The 13,210-nt window shown below is 40.1% G+C and overlaps 2 protein-coding genes across 4 annotated transcripts in view; both read right to left on the bottom strand.

The window, feature by feature from the left end:
- Nucleotides 1–13,210, bottom strand: part of LOC306842077 (uncharacterized protein) — a 53,442-nt gene that overhangs the window by 37,388 nt on the left and 2,844 nt on the right. Inside the window, exons 3-13 of one of the 3 annotated variants that reach the window (XR_013781666.1) lie at nt 12,851–13,144; nt 12,426–12,731; nt 12,063–12,173; nt 11,232–11,393; nt 10,200–10,514; nt 10,063–10,113; nt 9,715–9,969; nt 9,260–9,607; nt 8,706–8,978; nt 7,829–8,104; nt 6,844–7,501 (exon numbers count right to left, since the gene is read on the bottom strand). Coding sequence is in view for 2 of the 3 variants with exons in the window: in XM_079372120.1 (XP_079228246.1) it covers nt 7,470–7,501; nt 7,829–8,104; nt 8,706–8,978; nt 9,260–9,607; nt 9,715–9,969; nt 10,063–10,113; nt 10,200–10,514; nt 11,232–11,393; nt 12,063–12,173; nt 12,426–12,731; nt 12,851–13,144 (2,423 nt within the window). In the remaining variant the exon portion in view is untranslated. Of the gene's footprint in view, nt 1–6,803; nt 7,502–7,828; nt 8,105–8,705; nt 8,979–9,259; nt 9,608–9,714; nt 9,970–10,062; nt 10,114–10,199; nt 10,515–11,231; nt 11,394–12,062; nt 12,174–12,425; nt 12,732–12,850; nt 13,145–13,210 lie in introns of those variants that run through there. The other 2 variants (XM_079372120.1, XM_079372121.1) reach the window with 2 other exon arrangements.
- LOC306842066 (uncharacterized protein) lies at nt 160–6,460 on the bottom strand. Its single transcript, XM_079372100.1, has 6 exons — nt 6,095–6,460; nt 1,055–4,459; nt 752–947; nt 584–663; nt 412–503; nt 160–324 (listed from the first exon to the last, which is right to left on the bottom strand). The coding sequence occupies exons 1-6, from the start codon at nt 6,167–6,169 to the stop codon at nt 264–266; spliced, it is 3,909 nt and encodes a 1,302-aa protein (XP_079228226.1). The 5' UTR covers nt 6,170–6,460; the 3' UTR covers nt 160–263.

The raw sequence follows: 13,210 nt of genomic DNA, 5'->3' as shown, positions 1-13,210 counted from the left end.
ATTTTTGTGTATTATGTTCCCTTATAGAGATCAATGTGAAAGCTATTCAAAAACCCACCCCTGCTTGGTATAAACACTGTCTGTCAAAGTAAGTGAAATTTATTTAAGGTTTAACTTTATTACAAACATTGAAAATAAGCAAAATTTACCAACATGAAGTACTTGTCACCACAGTGTTTAATGTCATACATTCTTTAAAAAAAAAAGGAACTTTATATCATACATTTAAATATTCACAACAGGTGTTATCATTCCTCTTCTTTTCAGTCTTTTGTGGTTTTCTTCAGTTTTGTCTTCAGCTCAGACATCAGTGGATTTCCAATTCTAAGCAGGCATAAGAAAAAATAAGAATCAGAAACTAGTTCACTTTTTTGTGTAGAACAGAATAATGTCCACACTGTGATAATTTACCCTGGGTGTCTTGGTGGCATCCATCTAGGCTTGTGTTGTGCCTCATCTTGTTCAGGAACAATGCTCTTTTCTTCTGGCTTTGTCTCAGGCTCCTGTTGATATAGTGACTTTTAACAATCTACATTGCACATCAACATAAGAGAAAAGTGGTACTAAAATATCATAATGGTACCTGTGGGTTACTGTCTGGGCTACTTTCTTTTGTCATCATCTGTTTTGTTTTTTTCAGAACAGGAAAACCAGCACCAAGCCCTACAAAACAAAACAAAGTGTGATCAACTTTAAAGATGAGGAAAAAACCCTCAGAGAAGTGACTTTCCGGGTGTTTAAAGTGACTCACCAGGAAGTTTGATTCCAATGCCAATGCCTCCCAAAGGCACACCTGCAGGGACTTTGACTGGCAGACATGAAGCAGGAGTGGGATCCACTGAGGGCATATGAAGCAAGGAGCGGGGATCTTTTGGTGGTCTGACTCGAGGATTCTTCACAGCGATTCTTGACCTTTGTGCAGAAAAGTCGAGCACAGAGGCATCCACCTGAAAAGACAAAAACATGTCAAATTAAACATTCTTTTTAGTTTTTGAACACTTATTTACTGAATTTATGATTAAACTTCTATTGTTATATATAAGTGAAACAATACCTCACTCTGATCTTCAGACTCTGTCTGCAGCTGTTCTGCCACCTCTGTCCTGGTTAGACCTGGTAATGAATCATCTATCTCTTCTGGCAATCCCAGACTTTTTTTCTCAGGCACTGATTGGGTTGAGGAGTCGTCTTGTGAACCAGATTCAGACGACAGAATACCCTCCTCGGACGTAGCCTCGGAGTCACTTCTCGAACGGGTGGATTCAGAGTGTTGGATTTCCTCTTGAGAATCAAACGCACTTATCTCAAGAGTCTCAGGTTTAACTTTTGTTTTCTCGGGTTGGAGAAGAGCGTCGACTTCTGTCAATGATGTCACATCTGCTTCAACAGTGGTTTTAAAGTCCAAGAGGTCCTTCACTTCGCCATCGATCTCTTTCTGTAATCCATTTTCCTCATGGGTTTTTTCCTGTGTTTGATCCGATTCCTCATCTAGATGTCTAACCTCTCCAGAATGTCTCTCCTCTTGGTGACATCCACTCACAGACTCTTCATCTTTTAGATATAACTGTCTTGCATCCGGTGTCTCCTCCATCAAATTATCCTGGGATCCAGAGTTATGTTGTTGTGGAGACAATTCAAAGATGCTCCCTGATTCAGACACATTCACCAACATGTCATGTACGTCTTGGACTGACCCAGGGCTAGTTGATTTCAGCAACTGTGCCTCACTGTTTTGTGGGCTCCATTCATTAAGAGACTGGTCGGAAAATCCAGACTCTGCTGTTGATGAAGATATCTCTGTATCGCTCACTAATTCAGATTCCCCTGAATTTGACTTAACAAGCTGCTCCGTATCCTCCCCTGTTTGTTCCTGTTTCAATGGGTCTATTTCTGGGTTCATTTGTGGTCCAAACTCAGGTGATTCTTGATGTTTTTCATCGTCCTTGGACAATGTCTCCATCCACATGTCAAGGATTTCCTCTTCAATTACGTCTTGACTTGGACTGATTGAGCAAACCATTTCTTCATCACTACTCCCCACTGATTCCAACATATTCTTTTGCACCTCATCTGTTGATATCATACACACATCATGTTCTGGTTTGGACTCAATTGTCTCCAGTTCATTAGTTGCTTCAGTGTCAGGTAGTTGATTTTCTGCCTCAACGGACTTCACAGCTAACATCAATTCTGAAATTAAATCATTATCTTCCATGGTTATTTCAGCCTCCATACAATCAACCTGCAGATCAAATATTTCCGCCTCAGTTTTGTTCTGAATCTGAGCTTCTACTGCCTCCTCCTCCTCCTCCTCAACTTTACACACTTCCAATTCCACATTGTTGCCTGGATCGTTCAGCTCCGCCTCTTTGTTCGATACCAGCTCAGTCACAACAGATTGTTTCACGCATCCAATGTCTGGAATATCATCTTGAACGCCGGATGTCCTGTCGCTGTTCTCTTCTGTTTTCTTAGCGTCAACCAATTCTTGCAATCTTGTCTCCATTGTCATTTGTTCTTTAGCCTCAAGGGATTTCGGAGTTTCTTCTCCCTCCAAATTTTCTGTTGCTTCAAAATCCTCTCCAGCAGCATCAGCTTCTTTAGAATCAAAAGATCCCTCATCTGTTTCCACTAAAAGCTTTTCATCTTGCAGATCTTCTGTCTTTGTCAAGTCTGTCTCAAGTTCCTTTTCGGAGTGTTCATCCCAGCTCTTCATAGGGGCAACCATAGATGTTCCGCCGTCTTCCACAAATGAAGGTCCTGGTTCGTGAGCTGTTGGTTCGACGAGTGGTTCTTTGCTTTCTTGAACCTCCTCCATATGCTCTTGCACCAGTAAACAGTCGGCTCCAGTGCTACGTCCACTGTTTTGAAGGCTCTCTGGCTCTTTGCTCTCCACCTCTTCTGGTAATTGGGTGGTCTGGACTTCCTTGGAATCTCCGACTTCCAGGAATCTTTGTGTTGTATTTTCATCTGGTCCTGGCTCATTGTTGTATTCAGGAAGTCCCTCTTGTGTTTCCTCACATGTTGGAGGATTAAGCTCCGGCGTCACATCAGACCGGCCTTCAAATATTCCCTGGGGAATATTTTGAAACTCCCAGCTTTCTTCCTGTCCAGTCTCACCTTCAGATTGAACAGTAACTGAGATGGCTTTACATGCTCTTACCTCCCAACATTCTTTAATGTCGTCTTGTACTTGGTCTGTATCAAGAGATCTCTTGTCTACTGAAAAGTCTGATGGTTCATCAATAAACTGTTCAGTGATCGATGTGTCAAAACTTTTTGTTGAGAAATCATCCGTGTCTCTTATTTTGGTTTGCACGTGGGCTTCCGTTGCCACATCCTCTTGCTCACTTGTCTGTAGCTCAGTTTTAGCACTCAGCAAAACTTCATCGCTGCAGCTCTTTATATCGTTTGAATCTTCTGGCACTGTTTGAGAGTTGTCTTCCTGCTCCAGCACTTCATCTAATGCCTGTTTTCTTTCAGCCGCATCCACATTTTCTTCATCGAGGACAGCTTCCTGCTCTCTCTCTTCCATTGTGCTCTTATTGGCCTTCCCTTTCACATCCTCAGATTTATTGCTCATATTTCTGGGAGCTATCACATGCTCTTTTCCAGCAACTATTAGCTCATCCTCAGATACAATGTTGCTTCTGTTGTATGCAATAAGTAGTTCCTCTTTTGAGCATTTTTCACTTTCCGAGAGTTGCTTTTCATCTTGTACTCTACTTAGTGCACCCTGACTGTTTTCCACTTCCTCGTGCTTCATCAATGTATCCGTCTCGTTTTTCTGCATGTGTTCCTTTTCTATGTGAATGTTAGGGCTACATTCTGTGACTGTGCATGATTTCATCTCAATGCCTTCTGCATCCAAATCATATTCATTATCTTCCACCTTATCTTGGATCGTTGTCTCAGTTTCCTCCATTTTTTGAGGAACATTTGGCTTCATTTCCCTCCCACCTTCAGAACTTACCAAATCATCACTCGTTGCATCGCTTTTAAGCATTTGTGACTTTGTGTTTACGCGTTGGTCATCTTCATCTTTTTCTGGAGTCTCATCTTGTCTCTGAGTGCACAGTTTCCGATCTTCTTCTTCGTGTTCTTTTGCTTTTTCGTCTTCCACCACGGGTAGCCCTAAATCATCACAATCTGTTTGTTTGAGCTCCTCCCCTCTGGTGTCCTCATCTTCCACAGAATCCTTTTTTCCAGATTTGTACTGCATGGTTTCTACATCAGGCCCCAGGTCAATATCTGTGGTGCCAAGATCCCAGGCAACAGCTGGCCGAGATGCTGGGGCAAGAGGTTGTTCCTCATCGACCTGCCTCCGGTTAACTTCATCCTCTGAATGGCTAACCTTTGCAGGCTCGCTGTCAACTGCTGATTCCTGGAGGGAGTTTTGTTCGTTGGCGTTGGCTGGCTCTGGTCTGAGTAATCTGTTCACAGCTCCAGTTATATAGTACTGAGAATGAGATAAAAGGGAGACTTTTTGACTTATTGATGTTTTAACGTTAATTCAGACAAATTATAAATAATTATAAAATAAATAACAAAACTGTACTTATGCAATTGGTTTCAAAACTACCAATTCAGATAATCATTATTTTTTCCTCAATTTGAAATCTGCGTCCATATATAGTGTCTCTGTTTTTCAAAAACATCCTGAATTATTTAAATTATATGGCCAAATTTATCCATGTTAACATGCATTCACAGACTTAGATTTTTAGTTTTTGATGCTGTTATTTGTTTTTTGTATCTAAGGTACATTTTTATGTAACATTTAGGAGTATTTATGCAATGCGTATAGCAGCAACCGTTTGGGGAAGTCCCTTTTCCTGTCACACCATTACAATGTTCACACACACAATGGCTTCTGGGTTTATTGTGGTCTTGACTCCAAGAAAAACAATCACATCAGATATGGTTCCTTTTAAACATGCATTGATTGTTTTTTTTATTGTTTTTTTTTTTTTTTTTTATTCTGCAGTGAACACAAAACTGGAATCTTATTAATTTATACCCTGAGACTGCTTTACATCATTGAAGAAAAGTTTGGTTTTGAATCGTGTCTAATGCAACCTGATGAAAATATGTACTCATTTAAATCCTGATTTCATAAAATGGCTCTTTATTTGCTAAACGTCAAAAGGCTAGTTGCTAAATGTGTTAGGTGCTGGGCAGGCAGAGCACAGTCTGGTTTCAACTCAGCAAATCTGCTCAGTGACTAACTTTATAAATTAAAACTACATTCAATTTGATGATCAGGCTTATGAACAGTGATTTTGTCAGTGTTCGTCAAAAAAAAAAAAGAAAGTGTGGGTGTTCAACTAAAACAACGAGCTTAAAGATACTAAAATGGGCAGTTGAGCAGATGAGAACAGCAGAGTTGGGTGCTATCACTATATTATCAAATAGATTTTACCAGCAAATAATTCCTAATTTTCCTTTTTTGTGCCAAAAAGCCAGAAGTACAATAATGCTGAGTGTTTCAAAGATCAGAACACTGCAAGAGATACTGAAATTCCAAATTTTACTTAGTTTTAGTTATTTATACTGTAGCCAAAAAACAGAAAAAAAAAAGAAATGGTTATCAAGAACTTCTTTTTAACTTAACACAAAATTATTTCCCCAAACTCTCTGAAATCATACAAATTAATTACTGTATTTTAAAGTTGTAGGTTATTTTTCAGACAGAATTACGAAGAAATAAACGGAACTTTCATAACTACACAAGTTTGACACTTTGTTTGCAAACTGTGTGTGTAGGCGTGTTTCTCTCTCTCTCTCTCTGTGTGTGTGTGTGTGTGTGTGTGTGTGTGTGTGTGTGTGTGTGTGTGTGTGTGTGTGTGTGTGTGTGTGCGTGTGTGTGTGTGCGTGCGTGCGTAAACAAGATGCGTATATAGATACAGGGGTGAGGAGCCAGGCGTTATAGGGGAGAGACATTAATACAAAATGCATAGGCTAAGTGAGAGATTTGCACTAATACAGGAATCGAGAGATCCTCAATCCATCTACATCCCATTTCCTCTTGAAAGCATTTACATTTTAGCATAGCATTAATCTAGTTAGAGATGTGGTTTTGGGTGATGCTCACCCAAACTGTCCAGAAAGTTCTCTCCACCCTGCCGACAAAGGGACTTTCAGGGTCCATGTTCAGATCTTCGTTCATGGTATCTGATGTGTCGGTTTTCAAATGTTAACTGAACACCACAAACTCCACAACAAGCTCCGTGTGTCCGACTGTCACGGTTCAGTTCCTCATACAGACAAATGTCCGGTGTATCATAACAAGGAAGAGGATGATTAACACAGCTGAGGTACCGCAGCAGCTGAACGACGTGTTGCTGCAGGGTTTGGTGATGCACGTCACACAGCGAGTCTCTGAAAGGTCCGACGAGAGGACAGGTCTTGTAAAAGTTGAACCACAAGCGATGGAAAACTAGCACGAGCTCATGACAGAGGGGGTTTCTTATAACGACTCATTAGAACTGTTAGGCTATAGGACCAAACTCTTTGCACACACAAAATGAGCCTACCTATCAAAAGACAGCAAAACACATAAGATTTGATATCTGCAATTAAAGTGTTTGTAGTCATAATTATTGCAATCGATAGGCCTATTTGGAATTGGATATAACCTGTATAGCCATTATGCCAAATGCGGATATCCTGTCATTGAACAAGCTACAATGTAGGTCTATTTCTGATATTCATAATTACATCTAGATTTATTATTATTTATTTTTTTTACAACTAAAATGTGCAGTGCGCATCCTGTATCACAGTAAGTACAACAATCAACAATATATAAAAAAGGCCCATTTAATAATTTAAAAAAAAAACCTTTTCAACATACAACATGTAAGTTGAAATTGCACAACACTGTAAACTGAGAGGAGGAAGTTCTAAACTTAACATTTCAATTGCCCAGTTCGAGCATGCAACACCTCCACTTCTCAGCACTGATGTGACATTTCTGTGGTCAGAGTGCAAAAAATCCCCCCTCCCCATTAAAAAAAAAAAGAAAAAAATACAGAAGTTTATTTTTAAATGAGAACTTAGTTCTGTGGTTGACCATCAGCACATACGAACACACTGACTCATTGTCATAGACAGGAACAAAACTAAATCCACCACCAAAGAAATCCTTCTCAGACAATGTATCTAGATTTTATTTTCAAATACAGTCATAAAACATCTGATGGATTATTATTGTAAAGTCTTTGTATAAAAATATGGATGTTTGTAAAAATCATGGATCAAATGAAACAAAGAATTGATGGAAGATTAAGAATAAAAGTAATAAATAAAGATAAACAAATGTTGAAAGTAGGACCACAGCTGTTGATCACATGAAAAAGAGTTGGATATCCTAAAAGTATAACTAACATTTACTACAGAAATATACATTATATAAGACATTAAATGGAGTACATTAAATATTTATGCTCTTGCACACACCATGGCTTTCATGTAGAAGATGAATTTTCCTCAAATGGCTCTGAAAGAGAAGACACAACTGTGTTTAAAAACTAAACAAAGGACATTCTTAAAAAAGAGATTTTTAATCTCAATGAGTTTTCCCTTCCTGGTTAAAAAAAGGTTAAATAAAAAAAAACAACACATTTCCTGTTTTGTGTGTTCAACAAATTGACAGTATAGCCGCATTAAAACTGTTCTTTCAACCAACAACAGTGGTCTTAGTTACATTTCTTCATAAATTAGGTTTATTTATGTTTAAGCTCACCTTATTCTTTTTGCTCTTTTAATTGTATCCTCTAAAACAACAGGAGTGAGATGTGTGTGTGTGTGTGTGTGTGTGTGTTACCTGTCCAGGTTCGATAAACAGGAAGCTTGAGCGCAGGATGTATGATCTCCACACACACTCTCAAACGTGCGCTCTCATTTTCATGGGGTCCATTCCTCAAGTTGACTTTGTTGATTTGCAGCGCGCCCTGGTCTTCATCCGTTTCTTTGTCACTGTCCTCGTCCAGATCAGACTTTGTCTCCTCATCCCTTTCAATGTTGTTATTGTCTCCGTCCACTTTTTCATCGATGTACTCTATCCCTTCAGCATCAGGGTCTGTGACTGCATGTTTTGTTTCTGTAAATGAACAACAGTTCAAGTGAAGACAGCACTTACAGACGTTGTGACAGAAAAATAGGGAAATTAAATTAAGAGGACGAAGCCTCCTGGTTTCAAAAGTGAGGCCAATGTGGAAGTGCCTTGGAAACTTGCATTCTTTCCAAAAGCCATCAGGGCTGGTTTTATGTAAGACAACCTACATGTACTCCATTGACCATTTTGCATGAGATAATTTGAATGCTTCATAACAGTTAGCAAAAAACTGTAAAAGAAATGAGGTCTAAAATAAGAGCAAACATAGCAGGAATTCCCCCCCAAAAAACAACAGCATCTGCCAGTATATGAACCAAATTCACCAGGTCCAAAGAGTACAACAGTTTTGGATCTTTTCCTAAACCCCAACTTGCAACAGAAACAGATTTTCCTGTAAGGCGCCTCCAGAAAGTGAAATACTCACTCACTCAGTTAACTCTCACACTCATTTCATCGTCACATCAACAATGTAAACTGAGCGCAACTCTTCCATTATGTGCATTTTTTTTAGGAACATGCAAATTTAGACTACGTTTGAATTTTCTGCTATTTTGCAGCTATGTGAATCTGTGTTAAGGGTGAGTACTTATTGTATGTCCATTCTTCCGTCTCTCCAGCTGTGTGTTCGTCGGACTCGGCAGGCTCGTTGACCTCTCGAGGGCGCACAAACTCTTCATCTCCCTCTGTCCATCATCTCCTATCTCCTCTGTCTCATTGGACACCAGTGGTGAAAGTGTGGCTCCTCCCGCTGCCCAGACTAATTTGACCTTAGGGTGACCTCCTTTCAACAGGAGGGAGAACACACCGACCCCCTCACTGCTCCAACACACTGAGATCGACGGAGGGATGGAAGGAGCAACTACAGGAATTAATCAGAAAGTACGTAAGACTTAGCAGACACACATCTATACATTTCTGGTTGTTTTCTCTAACTCACAACTTATTCAAATCATGTCATATTAGTTGCGGAAGCTTTTTTATCCCAAGATTATAAGAGAGGTAATTAGAGAGAGCTTGAGAAAACAACGATAAATTACTTGATATCACTGAAAATAAATAATGTGTGGCTGAATGTGCGATTTGAGCTTCTTTTCAAAAGAGTTTGTTGTTGATGATAAAAGTGCCAGTAACGATGCATACCAATGTCAACATTCCTCCAGTGTCTCTCAATAGGCTCAGTTAGAGAACAGTGTTCCACTCTACAAATAATCCCTCCACCTCTCTCCTCCTTCCCCTCGTTTGGCGCCCTCCTCTTCAGTGAAGCTGCGGCCCTGTAGAGTCTGGGATGAGTCTGCATGGGGCCCCACATCTCTCCTCCCTCAATCACCTCATCCTCTCTGTCATCCCGCTCTCCCTGCCTGAGCCTCAGCCAGGTGACGGAGATGTTCGGAGGGTAGAAATCTGTGATTTCACATCCAAGCATGAAAGGCTGATCCGGTGTAGAAGTGGAGCGGATGACTTCAGAAACACATGGGCTCTTCATGAAGCCTATTTGGGTTAAAAATGATCATACGTTGTTCTTATTTTTTAGCTTATATCATGAAATGTATTGCTCATTTTGTCCTGATTTCTTCTTCTTTTTTTTTTTTTTTTACCTCTGGTCTCACGGGTGACTGGCTGTTTCAGGGCAATGTGGTGGACGCTTACCCACACTTTAGTGCCCCCCCTTTCCAGTTCACTGCGAGGTAGTTTACACTGACTGGAGGCAGAAAAGAAGCCTTCAGAATTGGGTCTAGGTGAGGACGAGGCCTGTGAGGCAACAGGGCTCAGCTCGCTCCCCTCACAGAACCAGCGGAAAGTAATGACGTCTGGATGGAAATGTGATGCCCGAACTGTCATACTGATGACATCTGGAAAACAGAATGTGAGAATGCATAAATGTATCCTCTCACAACCAGGAAGGTTTAACATGTTTTAAATTGAGAAATAATTTAAATCCCCACCAGAGTCGTTTGACGTCTCAGCCAGCTGGATTTCTGATACTTCTGGAGCAGCTAAAATAGAAAGTTACATAAAATCATAAATGTGTTTTGAAAATTAAAAAAGATAGGTAAAGTGAACATAATAAAGTGTTATGTACATAGAATTGTAAACTTCTCTGACACCCTCTCCGCCACAATCTTATCCTTTCCCATGTAGGACACTTGACACTTAAACACCGCCCCCTTGTGGACTGAAATCTGGGGGATGAAGGTGAATGAGGAGATCAGCTGTTGGATGCCATTTCTGGATGAGTGCAGCGGCCCTTGAGTGTGCAGCTTGTAGTAACCCATTTCGTCTCTGGAGGGCAGCAGACGGCCTTTCTCTGACACTGGGGAGGTGAGAGTTAGACCGTAGGGCAGGTGGATGGTTGTTAGGGGGGTATAGAGGCAGTTAAAGTTAGATTTAGAGGTTTCTATCCAGATAAGATTGTAAATTGTTAGCAGAATTAAGGGTAAGAGAGACAATATGGTTTTAGGAGCAGTTGCAATTCAAAAGAAAATATAGAAGCCATGTTTCATAATGTTTTATCATGCCAGTTTCAAAAACATACTCTGTTTCCTATTTCTTCAAAATACCTTCAAGCTTCCTGTTTCCGCTTAAAATAATATAATGTATTTTTCAGAATCCAGCCTTTTAGTTTTCTGGCTAAGATGAAAATATCAGCCCCAGTCTATAAAGCTGTGGTCATCATGCCTCAGTTAGCGTAGCTTGTCATAAAGAATGGAAAAAGATTATTATACCAAAAAGATATTGGTAGAGACATGAGATCTATGGTTATATCTTCAAGAAACACTACATGTAAAATGTGCACCTCCACTGGTTACCTGGCAACCTTGGCGTGACATAACGTACCAGGAAGTCAGATGCATTACCAAGAAATATGCAGTGTTGAAAATTCCTCAGTATAAGTAAACTTACATTTGAGTGACTTATTGAACTTTTTTAATGTCCGGAGTATTGTATTCTAACAGAAACTGAGTGAAATAAGCAAAACAAAGACAGTTTTTAGCTTTACACAAAGCTAAACTTTGTGATCCAAACTAAAATTGAAGAAAGGCTCATGATGTGGAGGGAGACAAATGACTTGCCAGTTAATGTTGTATATGTGGATGTGTATTCACAATCTTACCTGTGACAGAGGTGTCAGAGATAGGGGTGTCATTTAAAAACCAAACAGTCTGGACTCGGTCCACCCTCCTGCCCTCTATGCTCACGGTCACCCTGCCCTTTTGACCGACTGTCACGTGTGGAGGGAGGATGATCCCTGACACAGTTAGAGATTTCTGTTTCTCTAAGTCGGGGATAAAAGAATATAGATAAAGGAATCAGTGTGTGTGGGTGTGGGGCTGTCAGGCATTGTGAAATAATCACATGGTATGATGTATGCATTGTTTTGAGATCAGCTGCGAAAGGTATATTTAAATCTGAAGCCGGTTTCTCACAACCTGCCGGATTAAGTTTTCCTGAAACCAGTTGTATTTCATTCTCTCTATACTTTACTATAACTAACTAACTATGGTAGTTTGTTGAAATTGTTTACTCGGGTGATAGAAGCAAAGTTGTTGAAATGTCAGTCTTTGGTTTTGACTTTAAAAGAGATGATTCAAAGCAAGAAAGAAGACCTTGAATGAACCCGTACAGCACTTTGTTTGAAAGCGCTTTATAAATAAAGTTATTATTATTATTATGAAACCGGTCCTTTATGAAGTAAATGTAATATTTCTTTCAAATATGTTTCTCTGAGAATATACCAGTGCTTCAATACTTGAAGCAGGATCCTACAAAGTATATAATTATTTACCTGAGGGGTCACAACATAATTTATTGGATGATAATGGCCTTAATGTTTTGCCATTTAAGGCCTGCGACAAAAGGCCAGATAAAACATTCTTAAAGGGCAGATGTCCTGCCGTGCGACAAGATGCATGTACTTCTAGATGCAAGGTCCATTCTTACTCACCATCCCTCCTCCTCCAAGAAAACCCAAAACAGAGCAGGAACACCAGCACAATAGAAATAGACATCATTGCCACTGACGCTTTGGCAGATTTGGTCAACACTGGTGCTTCATCTGAAAGGAAACAAAGTCTCAAACTGTTATAAAGAATCAAAATCAAGAAAAAAAAATGTTTCAAACACTTGAGATCCTTTGTATTTTTTAAAAAGTTTTCCATACCATCTGATTTAAGAGGCGTTTGCATCAGATGTGAAAAATATTCAAATGAACATAGAATGAAAGACTGAATGCTACACATGGGTGTGGTCTTGTGTATTGTCCTTTGCAAAAAAAAATATATATATTTTGAGATATCTGAAACCATACCTCTGGGATCGAGTATCTCTAAAAATGCTGAGCCACTCACTGGGTGCACTACCCCGGGTTGGTTTACTGCACACTCCACCTTCCCACCTTGCTCCCTCTGCTCTGCACTTAAAGTATAATAGCGCCTGGTTCTAAGGGTCCCATCAGGGTTCCGGTCAGTGGTAGGGGGCTCAGGGAGGACTGTGCCATTTTGAAGCCAGGACACAGATACATCCTCTGGGTAGAAACTCTCAACGTCACAGTACAGCGTCAGAGGAATGTTGTCGGATTTGGATGGCACGGCTGAAAGCTTAACAGAAGGAAGGTCTGAGGAGTGAAAAAACCTGTTGTTGATTTATGGAGCTTAACATAATAGTCCTTCCAAAAATAGAAATGTGATGACTCATTCTGTTCTTTTATTTTGATGGAATGTGTTTCTCACTTACAGGTGATATTGAGTTGAAAATCCAGTTCTTGATAGCTGCCTCCATGTGACACACGGCACCCAAAGGTCACATTCTGGTCCTCACGGGAAGGAAAGAAGGTCAAGTTGCCAATAGCCATGTAGTACCCATCTGGAGTCAGTTCACCTTGAACATTGTATGAAGGTTGAATTACTTGGCCGTCTCTGATCCAAGAGAAAGACACCGGAGGAGGGTAGAAACTGTCTGCAATGCACTTTAGTTGGCTTTCTGTTTCCAACACCACCCACTGCTGCGGGACAGACAGAGTGGGGACAGCTAAACAGAGAAAGAAGAACATTTGGTAAAAACAAAGGTTAAAACAGTTCAGCTTGAATGTACACT

Source organism: Symphodus melops (genome assembly GCF_947650265.1).
Source record: "Symphodus melops genome assembly, chromosome: 21".
Classification (NCBI taxonomy): domain Eukaryota; kingdom Metazoa; phylum Chordata; class Actinopteri; order Labriformes; family Labridae; genus Symphodus; species Symphodus melops.
This window is presented reverse-complemented; position numbering and strand designations above follow the sequence as displayed.

Excerpts from the sequence above, each read along its gene's own strand:
- LOC306842066 (XM_079372100.1), bottom strand. The coding sequence starts at position 6,169 with ATGAACGAAGATCTGAACATGGACCCTGAAAGTCCCTTTGTCGGCAGG. Across the intron at positions 664-751 it reads CATTGGAATCAAACTTCCTG|GGCTTGGTGCTGGTTTTCCT; the intron begins GTGAGTCACTTT and ends TTTGTTTTGTAG. Across the intron at positions 504-583 it reads GCCCAGACAGTAACCCACAG|GAGCCTGAGACAAAGCCAGA; the intron begins GTACCATTATGA and ends CTATATCAACAG.